Source organism: Syngnathus acus, chromosome 13 (assembly GCF_901709675.1).
Source record: "Syngnathus acus chromosome 13, fSynAcu1.2, whole genome shotgun sequence".
Lineage (NCBI taxonomy): Eukaryota > Metazoa > Chordata > Actinopteri > Syngnathiformes > Syngnathidae > Syngnathus > Syngnathus acus.
Window position 1 is genome coordinate 5,420,742 of NC_051098.1, and position 22,864 is coordinate 5,443,605.

The following is a 22,864-nucleotide window of genomic DNA, read 5'->3' on the forward strand; positions in this document are numbered from 1 at the left end:
GGAAGTTTAAATATCAAACATTTTTCTTTATGGCCACTGAATATATCAAACAAAAGTTATTAGACAGACCATGTGATGTCCATAAACCATGGAACACGGATTTAATCGATGATAGAGCAGTACGGCGAGTTTAAAAAGTATCCAGTCTTTTTTTTATTGGCTTTTCTATGACTGTTAAGTAAGGTAGTCTCAGGTTGCCACTGCAGTCATAGATTGGCAACTATTCTCTTTTATACGCTATCTCATCTTTCCTCTCATCACTACCTGTCTGAATTTTCATGTGTCCCAGTTCGTATTGTTTTGCCTTCTGCTTTCCTAGAGCAGGTTTTTTGCATTTTAAAATGCAAGCTGAATAAATGGAGCACTTTCATGCCTCTCTGCATCTCTTGCTCCCATTCCCACTTTCTCCATGGGGAGTCTTTTATTATTTATTTCCTCTCTTTTGTCCAGCTGCTCTCTGTTGTCTCATAGTACATATCCTATTCAGACAGAAAAATATAGATACATCTGGTGTTCTTTTTTTTAAATATCTCGCACGCACTATATTAGTAGAAGGCAGTAGATTCCGATTTATTTTATGTCCAACAGACATCAGAGTTCAGTAAGAAACGACCATAAGATGAACTGAATGACCTGAATTGCAGATAAACAATAAGAAAAATTTAATTGTTGAATACCCAACCGTAGAACTACACACAGTAAATATTTATTGTATTAAAGTAACTCGAACAAAGCCTTTATTATTTGCAAATGAAATGTGTAAAATGGCGGCTCGGTGGGGCACTGGGTAGCACGTCCGCCTCACAGTTAGGAGGGTGCCGGTTCGATTCCACCTCCCTGTGTGGAGTTTGCATGTTCTCCCCGGGCCCGTGTGGGTTTTCTCCGGGCACTCCGGTTTCCTCCCACAACCCAAAAACATGCTTGGTAGGCCGATTGAGCACTCCAAATTGTCCCTAGGTGTGAGTGCGAGTGCGTATGGTTGTTTGTCTCTGTGTGCCCTGCGATTGGCTGGCAACCGGTTCAGGGTGTCCCCCGCCTACTGCCCGATGACGGCTGGGATAGGCTCCAGCGCGCCCGCGACCCCCGTGGGGACTAAGCGGTACTGAAAATGGATGGATGGATGGATGGATGAAATGTGTAAACCAAACAGTAGCCAACTGTATGGTAATTCTGTAGTTGTGGGTTTAAAACTGGGCTACCTCTTTACTGTGTGGAGTTTGCATGTTCTCTCTGTGCCTGCATGGGTTTTCTCTTGTTCCCTCCCACATACACCAAAATATGCATGGTCCATTGACTGGGATAGGGTCCAGCATGACCCTTGTGAGGATAAGACAATGAATGGGTCAAAATAAGTAAGCTATTTTGGTACCCTTAAATTTTAGAAGATGTTTTTCTGATGACATTGAGACCAGGCCTGTCTGAAGAACTCACATGGCAAGTGTACGTTTTCATCTTGCTTAGTTTCAACTATCTGGAGAAAAGAAGAGCTTGTTCCGTATAACACGATAGGATGGTTAAATGAGCACAGTGCTTGTTGTTTTCTACAATAATCAGGAGGTACATTGTGTTTATTTTTTGAGGATTTCCACTAGTTGAAAGTGCAAAATGCATACATTATTGAAAACATTTTTAGAAGGCAAGCACAATCTTGCTTTAAGGCTTTACCAAATTGACAGTGAATAATTGATTCAGTTTTCTTGACCTACCCCAATAATATCCAATAAAATTGTGTTCTAATGGGTCATTGTAAATTTTAATAATTGCAAGCATTTAAATGACAAACATCTCCAAACACATAGAGTTAAGTGCAATCAACATACCACAACGATAGGTCCACATTTGACACTTTTCAATTAAATGTGTCAAGTACCCTTTGATACTAATGGACTCCTACGATTTTACAAAAGGATACAGCTTGTTGTCATATGTTAATGTACTTAGTTGAGTATGAGTATGGTAGACAGTAAAAAATTATGCAGACCTTCAAATTTCTGGAAATGACTGCTTCTCGGGATCTTAAGTGGGACATCAACATCAAATGCATCTTCAAAAAAGGCCCAGCAGGTGCGGCTGCTGAGGAACCAAGGCCTACCTCAGGAGATTTTGAGGCAGTTCTATGCAGAACATAGATCATACAATATTGGATAAGCAGGAAATGTTACTGTCTTTTGCTCTAGTCAGTAGCAACTGGGTAAAAAAAAATAGAGTGCAGCTCAGCCTTTGGGTCACGAACATCAGCGCTAGCAACGTGCTCTCGGCGGTATGCCAAATTCATTTGAAACTGTGTTTAAAAATGTAACATCTTGGATTTAAATGGACTATTTTTAACACACAAAAAAAGCTTTGTTGTTCTTAACATCTACAAAATGGGTCCCGCCAGTAGGAAGATGCGGATCCCAGGCTGGAAGAAGTTGAGAACCACTGGGCTAGAAAACACATACCGTCATTTTCGGACTATAAGTCGCGTTTTTTTTCATAGTTTGGATGGGGGGCGACCTATAATAAGGAGCGACTTATCTGTGTTTTTTTTCAAAAATTTTCAACAAAAACAAAAGTGAAACCGCGATAAAAGAACCGCGATGTAGCAAGGGATTACTGTAATTTGAATTTCAAGTGACGTCAGCAGCGCGACGCGGCGTGGCGCGGCGGTTGTGTACAAAAAGGACAAAGATTGATCACGGGATGACGAAGATGACGAAGGGCCCCACGTACTACCGGCATCATTAGCGGCTTTGTTTCTAAGTGACACGGAGGACGAAGAGTTTGAAGGATTTAAGGATTTGGAGTGACACAGAAGGTTTGAAAAACTATTATGGCTTTTACGCACGCCCGGTCCTACTCTACGGAGCTCTCTTTCACCTCCGTGGATAGAAGTCGGGGGCCGGCGCTCGGCCGGGTGGCTGTCTGGGGACGGTGGATGGGGCTCAGACATGGCTTTTACGCACGCCCGGTCCTACTCTACGGAGCTCTCTTTCACCTCCGTGGATGGAAGTCGAGGGCCGGCGCTTGGCCGGATGGCTGTCCGGGGACGGTGGATGGGGCTCGGTCATGGCTTTTACGCACGCCCGGTCCTATTCTATGGATCTCTCTTCCACCTCCGTGGCTGGAAGTCCACGCCGCCACACGCCTGGAAGTTTGTTTTGTTAAATAAAGAGCCGTTTACCAAACCCACGTCTTTCCTTGTACTTTGTTAAGGCTACAATATAGTTATATACTAGATCTGTGGAATAACGACGAGGCTGACGTCAGGGCGCACGCGCGGCGTTGTTGACAAAGGACGAGGAATTTGATCGATGGATTTAATGATTTAGAGTGCACAGATGGTTTGATAATATTATTGCTTGTATAATAGTGATTTGATATCTAATTTATATATCGTTATATGGGCCTGTGGAATATTTTGAAGTGCAAGCGCCATCAGCGGCGCGCACCCATTGTTGACAAAGGACGATTGATGGATTTAATGAATTGGAGTGACACAGATGGTTTTATAAACGTGTTATTTATGTAATAGTTTTTTTATTAACTCTGAATGTTACGTCAGGCCCGTTCTCAGCTCTTCGTTTGTGTTTATGTCACGTTAGCATACCTATCGTTTAGCCTGTTGTTGCTCGTTCATGTCTGTTCTTGGTGTTGGATTTTGTCGAATAAATTGCCCCCCAAAATGCGACTTATACTCCGGAGCGACTTATATATGGTTTTTTTTCACTTTTTTGGGCATTTTATGGCTGATGCGACTTTTAGTCCGAAAATTTCGGTAGTTGTGAAGTGGTTAAAAAAAAAAAAAGCTGCAATAGAAATATCTCACTGAGAAAAACAATATGTTGGATCAAATGTTGCTGTTAAATATTGATTTTGAGAGAAAACCAGCATTAGGGGAGACAGCTAGGATTGTAACACATCGCATTACAAAAATAGAATGATTAACACATATACTTCATCAAAGAAGAGAACTGGCAATTGTTTTTGAAACCTGTACCTATCACAGTGCAGACACAAATTATACCCTTGACTATAAAGCCAGTACAAATCCCACTCCTCATGTTGCTGGCAGTAAAATAGCTGATTGAACCTAAGCTGCCGCTTTCCTCTGTGGACTGGAGAAACCAAGTCTGCTTTTCACACATGGTTTTTATCAGCCATAGTCGATGCTAGATACCTGGTACACCCAGGTACAAGAAACAGCCGGTCTTCCAAGAATATAATGCTTATAATGATGAGGGGTGAGGTTGATTTTTGTGCCCATCCATGTGGGAAATGTAAAGGTACAGTTATGACTCTGACTACTTACTATATATACAATATAAGTAATGACGGTCATTTGCTTTCACAGTAGAGAATGGCCTTAGTCTTAATGTTATCGATGAACATTTTTTGCATTAAAGACACATTGTCAAGTATGCAATAATCATATTTTTATTCACCTATGATCATAGCCTTATTCAAAAGAGAAGGAAAACATGAAGCAGATGGTGTTGAAATGACCCAAAGTTCACAGCTCTGCTAAAGTGCTAAAAGCTTGACTTTCTTGACCATGTTTGAGACCATTTTATTTTGACGGTGTTTCCAAACATTTGACTAGTACTGCATTTGCCACATACAAGTATAATTTGGCGTCTTTTTGATCACCTTGAGAAAATATCCATATAACTGTTTAAGACCTCTCCTCGACTCCTTTTGCTCCACCCCTGGTCATCGTGGTAACCCAAATCAAACTCTACTTTAGTTTGCTGACTAAGCAGGGTGAGTAGTCACGAAATTTGCAAAACAGGCTAATTACAGTCAAGCATAAAATGGAGTATAAAGTGTTCGGTAATTCATGGTTATTTTGACGAAAGGGTTAGGATTAACTGTTTTAAATTGTCGAAAAATATGTTTTCCATATAAATGCAAATAAATGCCTCCCTCTGAATAATAATTAAAAAATACTGTAGTTGTAATTACCCTGACAGTTTATAGATGCTACCATTCACAAATACGCATTAAAGAATTAAGTGCTCAACCAATTTGAACTATGTTGCCACAGCAGCATTAATTTAAAAAGGCACTTAAAAAGATTAAAGGCTGGAGTCTTACCGCCTGCCACTTGAGTTCCCCATTAAAAATTATCTTGCGTTGTAAAGAGGAGGTTTCTATACCTTCCATTAGCATTCGAATAGACACAGATGTTGTGCATCATATTTACGTTCCGGGGAGCTACATGCCGTTAGCTGAGTTCCTTCCACTGTGCTTTCACTCCTTTCTATTATTATCATTATTTTTTGTGGAAAAGGGATAATCTTCTAATTTTATTCTGAAAATCTGAATGTAAAAAAGGCCTCTCCATCCCTCCCCGCTATTGTGTGAGGTGGTGTTAAGCCACTTTTCCACTAAGTGATACAGTTCAATTCAGACCGCCATGGTTTGGAACTGTAAATACTTATCAGGCCTGCACGTTTCCACTGTGTGTGGGCGGGATGCCGCTTTGGAATGTGCTACTGAAAATACTGTGGAATAATAGTAGCACAACAATGAATTTGCCAATGGAGTAAGAGGATATACTATGTGACGTGGTGCAGTACATACTGATATATTTTCTAAACAAGTAGAATAAATACATTTATTAAAGTCCAAGTAAGATGGCGGCGCGTGCACACGCTGCGGCCACTCTCTGTCCCGAACGGTGTTTTGTTTTGTCGTTTAATGTGGGTTTGTCCGCCAGTTTTGTGTGTTCGTCTCGTCGTACCGGGTTGTGCTTCAAGTGCGGCGGGCTGGTTCTGCTCGACATCGGCGAAAGCGAGTTTTGTGGCGATCTGCACTTTGAAGCGGGGACATTAAAGGCGCTCGGTCTGCGCCGTCCTGGAGCGTCGCCGGACTCGCCTGCTATTCTTCCCCCGGTTGGGCGTCCGGGCCTGGCTGGCGGCCACCCCAGCTCGCCCGGCCGTGCCTTCCATTCTTCTGGCGGACGTTCGATCGCTGGACGTCAACATGCCTGCTGAGTTCTGCGGACCGGACAGTGCGTGGCTGCTGTGCGTCTGGAGCGGATGGCGCGCTATCGGGCGGACCGGGCCATTGTACGAGGGGGAACATCGCGTGGAGGTGGACTGTGCGTCTACATCCGTGAAGAATGGTGCCGGGACTTTGTTGTGGGATGCCAGCACTGCTCGCCACTGGCGAAGTTTGTGATCTCCGGGCTGTTGGGGTCCTGAACTCTCTCCCCGTTGTTTTACTTGTGTGTTAATCGTGTGCTGTGTCTCGTCACCTTGGGATAGGGGGAACGGTATTTCGGTTTCTTTGTGTGTCCTAGCATGAAGGAATTGACAATAAAGCTGACTCTGACTCTGACTCTGACATTTCATTTTTCCTGCCATCATAATCCACGATTTTCTAATTCATATTATTCAAATTCTTCAATCAATTTATTCCAGACGCGATATGGTCTATAGATATGAATGTGTGCGTAAATAGCTCGTTTACATGTATGTGTCCTGTAATAGGCTGAGAACCAGAAGAATGCAGGACGGAAGATGCAGCAGATATGTGTCAACATCTAAAGAGTTCAGTCCGAATCGTCCTTGTCTGCCGACGCTACAAAATCGATTGATATTGCGACACCATGAGTCAGAAAACTACTTGCCACAGTCAGATACCAATGAATATTATAATATCCTTGCCTAAAAAGAACCTCTTCTCAGATCTTAAAACCAGACTCACCCGCATGTTGTATTGTCCGTTTCCTTTATCAAGGTATACAATCAGTCACTAATGCACTGCACAGAAGCACACTCGGAAGCACACAGCCAGCTGGCTGACAAATGTTGTGAGTTAGGAAAGCTTTAGCCATACAAATCATGTTCAATCTCAGATGACAGCTAACATCCATCCTTCCCAAGTGTCTGTCACTAGAGTGAGAGAGAAAAAAAACAATGTTATATGATTGATCAGAAAACAAAAAAAAACTAAAAATACAAAGGCGAAGACATAATAGTCTTCATCTGTGTTTCTGGAAAACATTACACAGTGGTGTAAATTTGAAATAATTTCAAATCATCAAATTATTTTTTCCCCACTGAAATTAATGGAAATGCAATTAAGCCATTCAAGCCCCTCCAAAACAATGCTTTTTACACATGTTAAAAAAAAAATCCATTTGCTCTCCACATAATGCGAGCACAAACCATGACTCAATTGTCCTTGCTTGTACAACCCTCTTGTCACAATTTTGTCCTTTATTATGCATTTTCTGTATCTAAACAAGCACAGGCAAACATGTTGTGAAGTTGGAACAAATGTCATTATGTGGTAGTCGTTCTTATACAAGGCTCGACTGGTAGAAATTATTTCCTATTTATGCACGCAAAACCCTCAAACATCCAATTCTACAGAAGCACTCGTTTACATTTATTTTATAGAGCAACTGGTGTTTTGTTAAATTTCTACATCAGCTCACACACTTCAAAGAAGTCAATAGACCCGAGGCTCACAAAACACATTTAAACTCTCTCTACCATCTTGTGCACGTGCAAAAACAGCACTATAAAATGGATTTGTGAAATTTGGTTTCAGTCAGTTATACTCTTGACTTGATCCTTGGCCTCACGTAACACATTTGGCACTGTCCCATGATGCCACACTGTGTGGAGGTGTATTTCTGCTGTAGATAAGAAGTACCATCTAGCCTTATACATTTAGAAACAAAAAAGGTGCGCAGGCCAAAAAAAAAGTGGACGATAAAAATCTTTAGAAATCAGGCACCAGAGAAAGTTGGACAAAATCAGTCAGGAAACGTTCTAAAAATGAAGATTTTTAAGCCTTTTTAAAATGCACCCAACGGTCAGGGAGAGTATTCCACAGTCAGGGCGCAGCAGCCACTTAGATGTGGGTTGAGGAGTTGCGCAAGGTAGGTTTGGGCAACACTGGTTCAGACAGTGATGAGTGTCAAGGAGGATTTTGTATTCAATGGGGAGCCAGTGCAGTGTGTGCAGGATGCGGATCGTCTGCATCTGTTCCGCTTGATGACCTCTTGGGCGAGGGAAAGACGAAAAAAAATCATCTTGAGCCAGGTCGGGTGAATAAGGAGGTTGCAATGTTCCACTCGATCAGGAATTGCGCGATTATGAGGAGTGTCGTTGTCATTGTGAGCAGCTTCGAGTTGTCCTGCCATAACTTTCATCTATTTCTCCACGTTAAATGAAGCGCACAGCACATAATCCCTTTGTAGGTGTGTTGGTTGATCTTCGGCCCACGTTGAAAGGAAAATATTTTTGTTTCGGCTTGAAATATATCTTTTGTGACACTAGTCCTTTTTTTGGTTTTATTTTGGACTACTTGTAGGTCAGTGATGGCTCACTAAAAAGAGACTCAGAGTGAGGTGTTGTTGGCCTTGTTGAGCACTTCTTTTCATTTTCATCATTCCATTCTAATCCAATATCTTTTAATGGGTATAATGAATCTGATCAAATAGTTTCATACAAAACTTCAACCTCCACTCATCCACAATTTGAATCAGCTTTTCAATACATTACGATTAAAAATTGACCTACCCTTTTGAAGAAATAAACTTTTAAAATCAACTAACAACTTCTATTTCTTGGAGTTTGTTTGAGAGCTGCAGATAAAAGGCTAAAATTCAGAGAATCAGAAAAGCTCTTCTGGTGGTCACATTATCTGGTGGCATTGAATGATTGATATGTAGATGGTATACCAGAGATGTGGTCTGTTTCTCAAGATAACAAGATTCAAGGCTTCTGAATATAAATAATTATGTGAATAAGGCTGAGATGACATGAATCCACAGGCAGTAAATTTCAATCAACTCCCCACAGCCACATCTAATCGCGTCTCTGATGAGAATCCTGTAATCTCACTCAATGATTATGATCAGAATGTTAAACTTTGATAAGATCATTTTCATAAAACTGTCTTCTACCCACTTTTGGCAAAGTCATTCATTGCAAGTGGTGTTTTTAAGTTTTTTATTTATTTATTTATTTGTGTGTTTATTTATTTATTTGGTCAAGTGTTACAAAAATCTGATATTTATATTCATTATACTGTTGTATAGTCTACTTCTGCCTTTTTCATTGCCAATTAAAGCTGGCCTTCTCTAAGCAAATAATTATTATTTCTTTTATTATTAAACATCCTTCCTTCCCACATTCTGTCATCAGCAATTGTAGCCTAATTCACTTATTTCCACGTGTAGCACTTTCATTTTCTTCAGTCACTAACTAAAATGAGAGTGTTACTGACTGATATAAGTGCAATGCATGTTCTCAACTGATAAACACACGTTTAGTGTTTATCAGCTGAGCACAAGCATATGGGGAGAAAGTAGCATGGTTGGGATCATTGCATGTGCATAACTTGAGTGTGGGAGGAAATTAATTCATTGCCCCAAGTGCCCCCATCCCATAACACCTGTCACTAAGTTGCAGAGTGCTTTTAGCTCACTCACCCACTGAACATCTGCAAACTGAGATAAACCAGACATTTAAGTTGGTGTTATAGTTGAAGTCAGCTACTGTGCAACATTACAGCTTCTCAGTTATCTTAACACAATAAGAAAAAAAGCTGGATCAGCACAAAATCTTTGGTTGTCTGTCGTCACGCTCTGCTACTTAATTTGGACTGGGAAGATACGTGCATGTTGTAAACATAATACATTTCCATGCCAAACTTTTGTTTTTGTAGAAAAAGCAAAAACTGTCATTGTCAGCACAGCATTTAATCAATTTTAAAGTGACAGTTTTAAAGCATTTAAGAAACTAAGTATATTTGACTCTAGTATATTGACTGATAAAGTTAGTGCCTGACCAGCCTCTGACATCAATTCACATACTAAATCTTTTCAATCAATTGAATCATGTGGAGAAACTTTTATTTAGCCTTGATAATGGGCTGACTATATAACGATTTCTATCTTCTGAAATTCTCTTTGCGATGACAAGTAGGTCACACAATTTAATATTTGATTGATCCCAAGATAGTGTTTAGGGTAAAATCATACATTTACATGTTTTTCAAAACATTTCATGCTTTGGAAAAAGCTAAAACTTGCAGAGGAATAAAAAAAAAGTCAAATCAAGTTGGGTGATCTCCACCGAAGTAGACATCATCAGACAAGCAACATCAGAGTCCTCAGCGGTATGACGGGCCCAGTGAGACATTGGACTTGCAAATTAGTCTTAGTTTGATTTCCTGTGTTGATTTCCTGTGTTTAGATCTCTTTTAGGGCACATGATGTTTTTCCAATTTCATCAGTCTACAGATTTAGACTCAGCTTGGGTGCACTGCACAACCAGACCATGTGTATAACGCATACTATAAATCAGAATGATAGGTGTAACCATTTGGCATCTGATTTAATCGCGTCATACACTGCAAGTGATGCGTCTGTTGTGTTATGAACATTCAGGCATTGTGCCAACTGGAACAAATTGTGATTCTTTCATTGCTTAACGTCATGACGTTACCCAATGCATGGAGTGAGGCAAGATCATTTGATCTTGAAATGAAGGCTTGCACTAGGGAAAGACATTTGAATTCATTGATTTCGCCGTGGCCTTATATTACTTTTTTATGGCGAAATTTCCACAGTGTGTGGCTACGATAGTAGCCATAAATATGGATGAAGCGCTCCATCTACATTTCATTGGGAAGAATTTGGTTAGTAAGCTTAACTTCTGTATAAGTCGCTATTCATGATACTGAGATACTCTGAATGGGCGATGCGGCGAAGTTTATTACTTGAGAGGCTCTCATTACTCCGTGGAGGGATCCGACTGTAAAACAAGCGCTAAAAATAACAGAGGTTGCCTGTAACAATAGCAACTTATGATGGCTGACAGACAGGATTGTTAGATTCTTCAATTTGTGTTAGTCTATCATGTCTTTCAAGCGGAAGTCAAAATAAAACTTTTCTTAGTATGTTCCATGCAACCCCACTAGCCTTAAAACTTTCGTCTGATTATCATTGAGTTTGTGGATTATGTATTAAGCAGAAAAAAATCTACCAATTTTTATCCATCAAGGGGGGCTGCCATTTTACGATGTACTTAGACTTGCTGTCGACTGAAAATGCCAATCAGTGCCTAAGGGCTCAGGAAACAACCATCACAGCTCAACAGTTATGTAGGTTTTGTCACGTGATGTTTCCAAGCAGAGCCCATATGCGCCGTGGTGTCATTTTCAGTTGTTCGTGTCGTGCCTGCCGTATTATTTACTGCGTTTTTCGTGCCTCTTCCAAAGAAATCAAGCTCATCCCAGACTACTTACCGTATTTTCCGCACTATAAGGCACACCTAAAAACCTCCAATTTTCTTAAAAGCCGAAAGTGCGCCTTATAATCAGGTACGCCTTATATATGGACCAATATTGAGCCACTACAGCAGGCGTGTCCAAAGTCCGGCCCGCGGGCCAAATGTATATATCTTATATATGGACAAAGTTTTAAAATGGGCCATTCATTGAAGGTGCGCCTTATAATCCGGTGCGCCTTATATATGGACAAAGTTTTAAAATGGGCCATTCATTGAAGGTGCGCTTTATAATCCGGTGCACCTTATAGTGCGGAAAATACGTTACTTGGACTTGTGGCTGCTATTCATTGTTTTCCCACAAGTATCATTATTCACAATGAATCATGGACTGTGGAGCACAGATGTCAAATTCAAGCCCCAGTGTTTGCATTCCTCCATCCCCAAACTAATGTACCACAATCATTTTCTTTCTATCTGCTTCAATATCGAACCACATTCACCTCATTTTGTCAATTTACGCACATTAACAGATTTTATATTTGTACTGTCAACAGTGGATTAAAATGATACCTGATGACTGAAGGCAGTGCCAAGAGGAAAAATAAATTATCCCCACTGGTGATTGAAACATGGAAAAAAAAGTAGAAAACTCGAAAAGAAAGTCAATTAAAGGAGGAACATGTGGCAGATCTATTGTTTTCGCAGCTTCCAACTTAGAAGTCAGGAAAGGAGTAGAAGGGAGTTGTGTGTTGTCACACTGACTTCCTATTAAAGTTGCAAAGAAAATGAAGCGGGGTGAGAGATGAGGAAGAATTAGGTGGAATCACACGAGAGGCTGAGGGGAATAGATGAGAGAATGAGAAGATAATAGCAGCAGAGCGGAGGTAGTGTTCGGCTACAGATTTAGGTAATGTTCACAATAGTCATTAGCACCTGTGAGGAAGATAATGAGGAACCCACATGGCAGCGTCATGATCAATAAAGGCGAAATGCATATTGCCAATTTTAACAACAAAAAGATAAAATGAAATTCATATTTTATCAACATTTCTTGCATTGGGAGATTTTATGATTTCCCTGGCCATACTTTCTTGTATTGGACCACAAGATAGCGCAAGTAGACTTAATGAAGTGGCTGCACATCGAGTCGAGGATTATTTTCGTATTTAATCCCATTGAAGTATCTTAGATTTAAAAGTATTTTTTGGTAAGGTGAGGAAAATGTATTTTCTGATTGATACAGATTTGATCTGTCAGCAAAATAACATCCATCCGTTATCCGAACCACTTATCCTAATAAGAGTTGTGGAGGACCTACAGTTAATACATAATTATCAACACAAGGCAAGCATGTATTCAATTGGAAAAGTCCACACTTTTTTTTTTATTAAAATATTCACACACCATAAAAATTACATGTACAAAACTATAAGATTTGAAATTGCTTTATATACACATACAAAATATAAAGACCAAAGGGGAAAAAAAAAAAAGGATACACATAAGGGAGGCATGTTGGTAAGGGTGTGGTCTTGTTGTGCGAGTCTCTTTCACAAGAGCTTAAAAGAATCAAGGTTCTCCTTTTGGAACAGGTATCCTTCCAAAACGAACAGTAATGACGTTGGTGATAAAACTCATGACCAAAATTTCGATGGAAACAGACGTGAGCGGTAAATATCAGCGACAGTACTTCGTGATCATAAATTCCACTTGCATGTGCCAAAGCATGAGGAAGATGAAAGAGATGCTATTGAGGGTCCAGCTCCAAGACACACTAATGGAAAGCTCTCTCAGAGAAATCAAATGAAACGCAAGTTTAGACTTCAGGTAATTCATGCTGGGCACACACTCCAATCTATAGTAACAATAATGATGTGATTAAGATGGAAATGGAGTTTAGACCAGCGCAAACAATGTTGTAAACAATTTGCAATCCTATATTCTCACACCACATTTGTCCTGCACATGAAAAATATTCAACAGCAGTGAATGACAGTTGGGCTAACATTGATAGATGACTAAAACTGATGCAAGGCTGTCTTTTTTTCTTTTCTTTTTTTGCGTGTGTGTGTGTGAAGAACTGTGCTTTTATCTTCAGACATGACAGATCTGGGCCTGAAAAGAGAAAAATATGATATAAATAAATGAATATTGTTCTGTCATTTAATCCAGGGTACATTTTCTGCTCCCTACCACAAAATAAAATAAAATTGAATATTAACAATGTTGACGATGACTTGGCACATACTTTGTGTGTGTGTGTGTGTGTTTGGTACTGTTTGTATAATAGTAGAACATGAAAACAAATGTAATGAACAAAATCTAAAATCTATATAAATATATTAATACAAGCTCAGTATAAAAAATATGAAAAAATACCAAATAACATTTTTACCAAGAATTTGCAAAGATCCACAACATGAATAATTGGACATTTTCTTCCTCTTTTTTTAGCATTTTGCAATAAAAAAATTAACTATATTTATTTTTTTGCTCCTGGACATTGGTTAAATGCTGCCCCCTCTTCAACCCAGTGGACAGTCATTAAATAACATCTCACTGTAGCCGCAAAAAAAAAATCTGCTTTGCATCACAGCCATAACTTCACCGAGTTGCTTCACTGCTCACAATCGCTTCAATCACATCATAAAGCTTGGATTCATATTTCCCATTGCTTTGAATCATTTTGTTCTAGCTCAGTCCATCTTGAGTCATCACGTCACACCAGACAATATCTCTGTTTTCCGCAGTAACACTGCCGGAACCTGTCTGGCTCTTTTATTACTTATCAACATTTGGAGCGTGTGTATTGTCTCTTTTTATATGTCCAGTTTCTTTCTCATCCAAGGTTTATCCAGTGTTGTCTTTGCAATCTCCCTCCCTTACACTTGATATCTTCATGTCTTTCTCGTCTTCAGCATTTCCTGTTTCAGGACCATGTGAAAATTATTAAGAAGTTTTATTTTCTCAGTTAGCTTGCCCATATCCCACTTGACACCAGTCCAATTCTATAAAGGTATAACAAATTTGATGATACAGCGCCCCACAAAAAAGACACACTCGCCAGAACAGGTAACCTAATTTCCTTATCCAGCTTGGCATTTTACATAATGCTAAACTCACCATTATTTGCTTAAAGTTCTAAATCTGCCACACCAATAGGACACTAGAGAGCATGTGAGCACTTTAGCACTCCATTTCCAAATGCTACTGCAATCTCATCATTTTATCCCACTCGTAAAAAAATACATAGAATCTGCATAAATGCCATTCTTCTAATTACAAAACATAAGTTTCAGTAATGGGCCAGAACAACCCAACTGAAAAATACAAGCATAACTACTGAAGTTAATATAAATTAGAGGATGAAATAAGAGATTCATCACTCTGAGCCGATATTTATTGAAAGAAAAAAAGTATTTTGAGGGATAAATGCCTTGAAAATCATTGCATTCTGTAGGATTAGCTACATGATGTAAATATGTATTCCCAATAGCGTTGAAATGGTTGCATATTATAAAAAAAATCGGTAGTTATTTTATTATTCAATGCTGGTAAAAAATTTGCATTTTTTTTCTCCAAGGTCAGGTTAGTAGTGCAGGAGTCTCAAACTCATAGTCCGGGGGACATTCGTGACCTGCAGGTTGAGTTTTTGTGGCCCCATATTTGACATCAATGTTTGATGTTAGTCCACCCCTGGGTCTTTCATGTGTGTGTTTAATCACATTTAGGTTACCATATCTTAGGCTCATGACAGCATTTAGTGAAACGTAATTCTGAAGTGTCCCCCATCACCCAGCCCCAACCCTTTCTTCAAAACCTGCTGTGAAGACAGAAGGTTGGCAATGAGAACTGCCAATTTGAAGGGAAGCAGGAGATGGAATGTTATTTTGTTGAGCACAGTACAGTATGTATTATTATTGTCATTTATTTTTCCAGAACAGAATATATCTCACATCCCTATACAACACACATTAGTCCTCCGCTCCATTTTCTACGGCCTTATCTTATTCCCTTTTGTTAGTTTTTGCTTCTCAGTTCCTAGCCTTTTCTTGCTTTTTTAATCCTACTTTGTCCCTCCCTCTTTCCTGATTTTCATTAAATAAAGCTCCTTATCATGTTCAGCTTTCCACCCATAGTCTACTCCTCAGCAACACAGTTTAATCCATAAAGCCATACTTCATTATAAGATATGACTGGAACATAATGTACAGTACATGCATTTCATTGATGTGTTGTGGGTGTCATATAGATCTATAGTGAGCAAGTTTGTCTGCATAGTTTGTAGATCAGAATCACTCAACCTGTGTGTTTTAAACCCTTTCCTGCTTTCCCTCTCAGCGTCTATTTAACATCGTTTACAATCAGATGAGTTGTTTCCTCTGTGGTTTGTGTCATATATTTCTTAGAAATATTACCTCAGCGGTAAAAGACACTGTTTTTGTTGTAAAAACATATCTATTTCTTTTGGAGGTTTTTTTTCCCCTTTCTACCTTACCTCCCGCATCATTAGTGTCATTATATTCAAGTGTGACATCAACTCTGGTTAGATAGCTGCTGGTGAACCTTTGGATGGAAAACGGTGTGCAAGTGCCCAATGTCAGATGCACATTTGTACAAACAAGTGTCAATACAAGTGAATAAGGTGTCTGTTTGTGTAAAAGCTAAGTAATGTATGCATGGTCATGTTCATCCTCACCTGAGCCCCCTCAGCCATGGGAGGTTTTATGAAGTGCAGTATTGTCAATCAGACCACATAGTGAATTGAAGACCATGAAAGGGCTTTAGCATACCGTATTTTCCGGACTATAAGGCGCACCGGACCATAAGGCGCACCATTAATGCATCATGTCAGATTTTTAATCCAAATCAAATCATTCTCCATTTTATCTTTTTTATTTCAACTTCAGACGCAAGAAATTACTTTATAATCACAAAATAATGATCCATAGTCTTTTTGATTCATAGTCTTCAGCGGGCCACTTCTGATTGATTTCATGACACAATGCTTCGGGCCAGTTTAAATTTAGGAATTTGGTCCATATATATATAAGGCGCACCGGACTATAAGGCGCACTGTCGGCTTTTGAGAAAATTTTAGGTTTTTAGGTGCGCCTTATAGTCCGGAAGATACGGTAGTTCATCACACCAAATTTTATGTGAAAACAGGCCTGATGTCTTGAATTGTTATACAATGGTAATGTGTGTTATGTATGTTGAAAAATAAATTATGTAATTGTAAAGTAATACAGTATGAAGAAATAAATAATTGAAAAAATGTGTGTGATTAGAATACAGTATATCAGAGATCCTTGAGTCTATGGGTGACACATTTTCTCAGTTAAAAATAATTTGAATATTACTGACCTGGACTAAAAGGGACCCAGAATCTTGCAAGTGAGCATTGGCGGTCCTTGCCAGTCCAATCCAGTGGAATTCAGCAGGGCCAGGTGAAAATATTTTGGACTGGCACAAAAGATGGTCTGCTTGGTCTAGTCCGGTTTTGTTTGTACCAGATTAGTGACAGTACATTTTGAATACACAACCAGGACCCAGGGAAGGCTCCACTTTCTCTAGAGTCAAATCTTCTTTCTTTATGAACTGTCCGGAATGAACCACTGGATACGAGGGCTGTGTCAAAGTTGAAATCCATCTCACAGCAGCACATCTGCCTTTTGCAAAGTTGCATTAATTCACTTGATTAAATAGACGAAATAAATGTTGATTTTGCACTTGTTAGTTGCAATCTGGGTTATTAAATATTGTGCAGTTTATATACCCAAAACACCAGTGCTCAGCATTTGTAGATCCAAGTTGAAGGAGATTCTGAAGGCGGCCCATCTACTTGCATCATCTCCTTCTTATTTGTCCGGTTGGAGAAGAGATCATTTACAGTGTATCCAGTATGTATTTTATGTCAATACGTACGTATTTGTATGCTTCTCAGTTGTTGTTTTTTTTGTCATTATCCAGTGCAGCATCAACTTCGACTGCATCTTGTATTTAAAGAAGGAGAATTCCGCATTTATGAGTGCAGAACGTGTTCCATTAGAAGTGATCGTGATGATACTATCTTGCAGAAAGTAGTCAATCACCATTGACAAGCACTTAAACAATAATCCAACCCAGAGATGAGAACCATGATAATGAGAAAAAGGGTAAACCAGATGGAAAGACAACAACGGGTACAGGAAACAAGATAAACAGGACAAGGGTGACTTCTTCTTGGCTTTCTCCCGCGGTGGTTGAATTCAACACTTCAGAGCAAAAGGTTCAAGGCTCTAGAAAACAGAGAAGAAATGACAATGGTGAGATTTTAATGTAGGAATCAAATATTCTTGGGGTACGTATCTACATAGAGGGATTGGAATCACAAGAGGAATACATTAAATGGTCTAAGTATCAGTAAGTAAGGAAAAACTTTGGATAAAAAGGGAATAGAAAGTCAAGAAATTATAATACAGTAACAGAGGAAAGGGAACATTAGTTAAATGTGCCAGAATCTGCTATATTATAGATTTCCAGCCATTCTAGAATTGATCCTGGCAGAGAACAAACTGAGATAAGCTATCAAGTCTGATTCTAGAACTGTGCTTCGAATTATTTTGGAAACCATGGTGTTCAAACTGTGACCCCCTTTGTCTGACGGTGAAATTGGTGTTTGTCTCACTCGGTTATTTCTTTGCACATGACATTCTCCGTCAGGGGTAATTACTAGCATCAGTAGTAGAATCAATTATCTGTAGTACCTGTTTTTACTATTACCATTTTTTTACGTTTACTTTTGTTTGAATTTGTCAACATAGAAAAAGGAAGGAAAGGCAATATCCTTGAGAAGGATGAAGCGCTACTTTTCTCTGGCAGGTTATTGGAAGATATGTTATTGGTAATGTGTGTGTTTGTCAGAACATTCTTAACTACATTTGCCTGAAGGAATATTTTATACAAACGTTTATGTAGAGCTTGTGCTTCAAGCTAAAGAATGAAGCAGCATATTTGTAATGAGGGGTCATTCTTTATTCATATATCACAACCTCAGCACATCTCTGCTGAATTGCGTGTCATCACCCTCCAACCGACCGCCTCTATCCTTACCTGCGCTACTCTCGCAAAGTAGGTGAAAAAATATTTAACACAGAGAACAGGGAAGAGTATGTGTGACAACGAGATGGATGGCAAGGACAAATTTAATGCAGAAGGCTTGAAGAAGTAATATAGGATTAGGCATTAGGTAATAATTTGCCGCAATCAAAAAATGCACAGCGGTTCGAAGGTTGAGAACTGTAAATAGGTGCAATTTAAAAAAAAAAAAAAAACATAGCACGACACATGGGAAAGAGAAGGCGACAAAAAAGGAATCAAAAGGCTAAAGAAAAGGCTGCAGGCGTAGGGAGCATGAAAGGAACAATTTACCGAGAAAATATGACCCTCAAGTTTTATCTTTTTTGTTCATTTCAATTTTCACAGGCTTTGAGGAATCTGACACGATGCTTAAACTTACTAAAATTAAAATAATATTCTTATTAATCACCCAGTCTGTTCTTTTCAATATTATAATTTCTAGAAAAATAATCCTAATTGAAATACCTGCAACTTGGATGATTAGACCACGACCACTACATTTGATTGTGACAAAAAAAAAAAAAATCCATACTCGAAATACCTTTAGTAGAGTAGAAACATACATGGACAAACAAGCTACTATACACTGTAATTTGCAAAAGAGATACAAACTTTTGGGTCAGTGGTAGGTAATATCCTAAAATCATTGGATGAGACTCGGTAGATGCTAAAAATCGTGTCGATCATTACTCTTTGGAGCCAAGTCATTGTGAGGCCAGGCGACTGTCAGATCTTAAAATTTCTCCACTCGACACTATGAGGCCGTCCTTCGTCTGCTGGTGGAAGCATCAGAGACATGGAGAAAGAGAGACGGAATCAGCAGCAGAGACAACAAACTAGAAAACAGTGAAAATCCAGACAGAGGGAAATCAAGAGTAAATGAGAAACACAGCAGGAGGCTCAAAAGGGAGATGCATTCACAGACACAGATGGCAGTAAAGAATGAAGCCAGGCATGAGGGTTGACAGCAAAAGGAGTGATGATGTTTTAAGGCACAGCAGAAAGACAGGTTCCAAGGTCACGAGTGGGCCATGGGGATAGCACAGATTGATTTCCACAAATAGTCAAACACATTCTCATGTGGAAATGAACTATTTTCCTATCTTGGCTAACCTTGTGGGAGGATGCACTGTTGCCCTTGCTTAAGGCGGTTAATCCTCACACATTACATCTTTCAAATGCATTCACAGACCTGCAGGGTTTTGGTGGATGACCCTGACATTTTTATGCACACACAGATTTCCACTTCACTAGAGAGAACATTACATTGACTTCCCAAGGGGAACTTTTAACCCCTTAAACATGAGGGATTACACAGAGCACGCTGTTCAGCCCCAGTTGGAGATTTGGTGAATGGATTGTTTAACACATACGATGAACAGATGTCCCATTTGGTTGACTGGTCTTAAAAGCACAACAATTAACTGAGTTAATTGTGTGTCAAGTTTTTACTATAATCTGTAATCCTCGTTATATCGTCTCCCTTGTTTCATATCCAGGCTGATTTCAATGGTGACTCACATTACAGTAAAAAAAGACAATAATTACAGTTTAGCAACTTTAACTACGAGTCGTGATGCAAAGGTTCCCTTTGGCATGGAAGTACCTTCCATCACATAAGGGGTCAAGGTCTCAGGTGCCTCCTTTATGCTTTGTTGGGGAGTCACTCGGCGTATGCTTAATCAGGAAGAGGCCTCTGGGTAGAACTAACATGCTGCAGGGTCTATACCATGATATGCTTGTTCTCAATGTTGGGTCTCATTTCTGACAACTGCAGGCATTTAATGGGGATCTGTCTTTTTATCTGTCACGAGCTGCACTTTTCAGTCACTCTGATTGTAGTGCCCTCTGATCAGATCAATGTTTCCTGTCTCCGCAATGCAGCAAGCAGTGACATGTATCACAGACGCATTACACACCCCAAGAAACCTAAATGTCTCTCTTCAGACACATTTGCGTGTTACTCCTCCATATGGTTTGCCTTAGAAGTGCCAAACAGTGATTGTGGGAGCAAAGCAAAGCAAGGAAGGCAAAGGACACCTGTCACTTGTTTGAGTTGCAAAAGCTAACAAAATAATTGTTGTGCATGTCTCTAGTGTGCAGACAGCTCGTTGGATGTTAGTCTGACTGACAGTCTTCAGTCAGGTTTGGTATAGAAGAGGCTGAGGGCAATTAAAAACTACAGTTGTTGTTTTGTTCAAAAAGTGAAACAATGCTCAGTAGCAGAATGAAATGTATTCCTTTTCATATTTTTGAGTGAAATTCTACCCTGTTGTACTTAGAATGAACCCCCAAAACATCTATCCTTTAGGGGGCCAATTTGGCTAACAACTTGAACCACTTGCTGAAGTATTTCCCTGCACATGGTTTCAAAGGTGAAACGGATAACAGCAAGTTTTAATTTGCCATCCAAATAATCGTATTAAAAAATGCAGATTCTCACAGACTGTATGACTGAACACACAGAGTGTCTTGGTCAATTAACGGTTATAATTGCCACACCGATCTGACAGAGTTCATGAAGGTCAAAACTTTCCCTGAACTAGATGAGTAAGCCGCCACGTTATCTCCCCTCTCCCTGTATTATTATCATACGCTCAATGACATCTCATTTCAACCCGCTCATAGAGGCTAATTGAATGACTTTCCAGACACTGATAACATATTTCAACTTTGGCTGTTTAAGCCCAATGTGTGAAATGATGTCTCCATTTATTCATTCTAATTTCCTGAGTAGATTGCAGTTGCAATGGAAGTCTACTGGAGCAAATTTAGTTGCGTGAAAACTGCTATGGCACTACTGAGAATTATAAATAACCTTCCCGAGCATGTTTGAGTGTGTGCATCCAGAGAACAAGGCAGTCATCACAAAGTTTTATTAGCCTTAGAATAGCCTTTTCTTCCCATGATTAGGTTGCTTAATTGAACAGTTTTACTCCTGAAATTTTAACTGCGGTCCAGAGTCAAGTAGAGAAGGTTTTATTTTATTTTTAGTCTGTGATCCAAGTCTGCAGCATACATATTGGCAGAAAATACATTTATAATATGATTTGCATGAAAAAATATAACCTTTAAAAATGTGATTTTTGAAGACTTCACAAACTTTATATAAGGAAAATGAAAGTTTTAATGGCTGAGTGAGGTAGAAGTTTCTCCTAGTGAAAGATTATGGCATCGTATATTGGAATGTACCTGTCAGAATCATTTTTCTAAAATCATTTGTGTGGCTGAACTCACTTGAAAAATGACCTTAAGTGACATCCCTTCTCGGAAAGCTTTCCTCAAGTTTTAGAAGTGTTTTTCTAAGAATTTTTGACGTCACACACTAATGTTGAACACATTGTTCTTGAGGTAATCTAAAAGCCATAAAAAGTCTAGACGTCACTAGCAACTTGTTTTGGGACACTTGTTGGCAGGCACACTGTGTGACGATTCAAATGGAAAATTGGGCAGCTGTTTGATTACTTTGGATGAAGGGTTGGCCACACATATTGGCTGTGGACCAGTACAACCACATCCCATTATTTGTCTGTATATTTTCTCACACACACACACACAGCAGGCACTCGTACCAGACCTTTGGGGAATTTCAGAGCATGCATTCTTCACCCAATGTGATATAATTCTCTATTTAAAGTGCACAGTGAAAATGTTTTTCTCCACTGTTGTCAGTTACTGTTTATATATTTTATTGAAGTGCCACAAGAGCGCTATGAGGAAACGAGAGTTCAAAAGACTGAATGGAAGCCTCGAGCTGAGAGGATGTGAACGATCTGAAGGTAAATTTTAACCAATATCACTGGAGAAAATTGGTTCACGACTGTGCTGAACATAGGCCTTTAGTCATTTGTACACCTTGGAACATTTTCTTTTTGATAAAATGTGACAATATAATTTGAATATATCAGTGTTAGCGAGGCGTGGCTGAATAAAACATCTTGGCCAAGACTTGTTTATGTCACTCAGTCACAATTGTTCCTTTCTGCTCCTTATCCGAAGTAACACAATCTGAGGCATTTTAGTATTCACTTGTTATACTTGTTTAGTTAAAATTGTCATTGCAAGGCTGTTTTTTCTGCAGACAAAGCAAGCCAACTTTTTTGTTGCTATTCTTTAAATCCCACCGCCATCATTATCCACTCTTGCGTTGTTTGGTCGTTTGGTATTGGTTACGTTGTTTCTTGTGTACATTGTTACCCAGGAGAGGTTCACTTAGACTCACTCCTACAGATTCCAAGGCTGGAATTATACAGATATCACTTGAGGGAGCAGAACCTAAACACTACACGCAAACACAAGTCGCTCTGAGGATGGTTTGAGTGTTTACAGCCAAAATTACTAGGAAGGTAAACAAACTTCTCTTTAAATAAAGATATGTGCAAATTAAATTTTTCCATTAAATTTCTAAGCGACCAAGACTTCAGTTTGAGCATGGATGCTAGCTATTCAGTGGGCCGTATAATACGCGAGTATCGAAAACAACTGCTTTTGAAGAGCAATTT

At 39.3% G+C, this 22,864-nt stretch overlaps 1 protein-coding gene across 6 annotated transcripts in view; it reads right to left on the minus strand.

Moving 5' to 3' along the window:
• Nucleotides 1–12,603: 12,603 nt before the first annotated feature.
• zgc:172282 (leucine-rich repeat and fibronectin type III domain-containing protein 1-like protein) overlaps nt 12,604–22,864 on the minus strand; it is a 93,454-nt gene continuing 83,193 nt past the window's right edge. For 3 of the 6 annotated variants that reach the window (XM_037267166.1, XM_037267161.1, XM_037267160.1), the window contains 3 exons: nt 19,053–19,138; nt 16,608–17,521; nt 12,604–13,355 (listed from right to left, as the gene is read on the minus strand). In XM_037267166.1, the coding sequence (XP_037123061.1) occupies nt 19,089–19,138 (50 nt within the window). In that variant the 3' untranslated portion in view covers nt 12,604–13,355; nt 16,608–17,521; nt 19,053–19,088. The remainder of the gene's footprint in view (nt 13,356–16,607; nt 17,522–19,052; nt 19,139–22,864) is intronic. The other 3 variants (XM_037267163.1, XM_037267164.1, XM_037267165.1) reach the window with 3 other exon arrangements.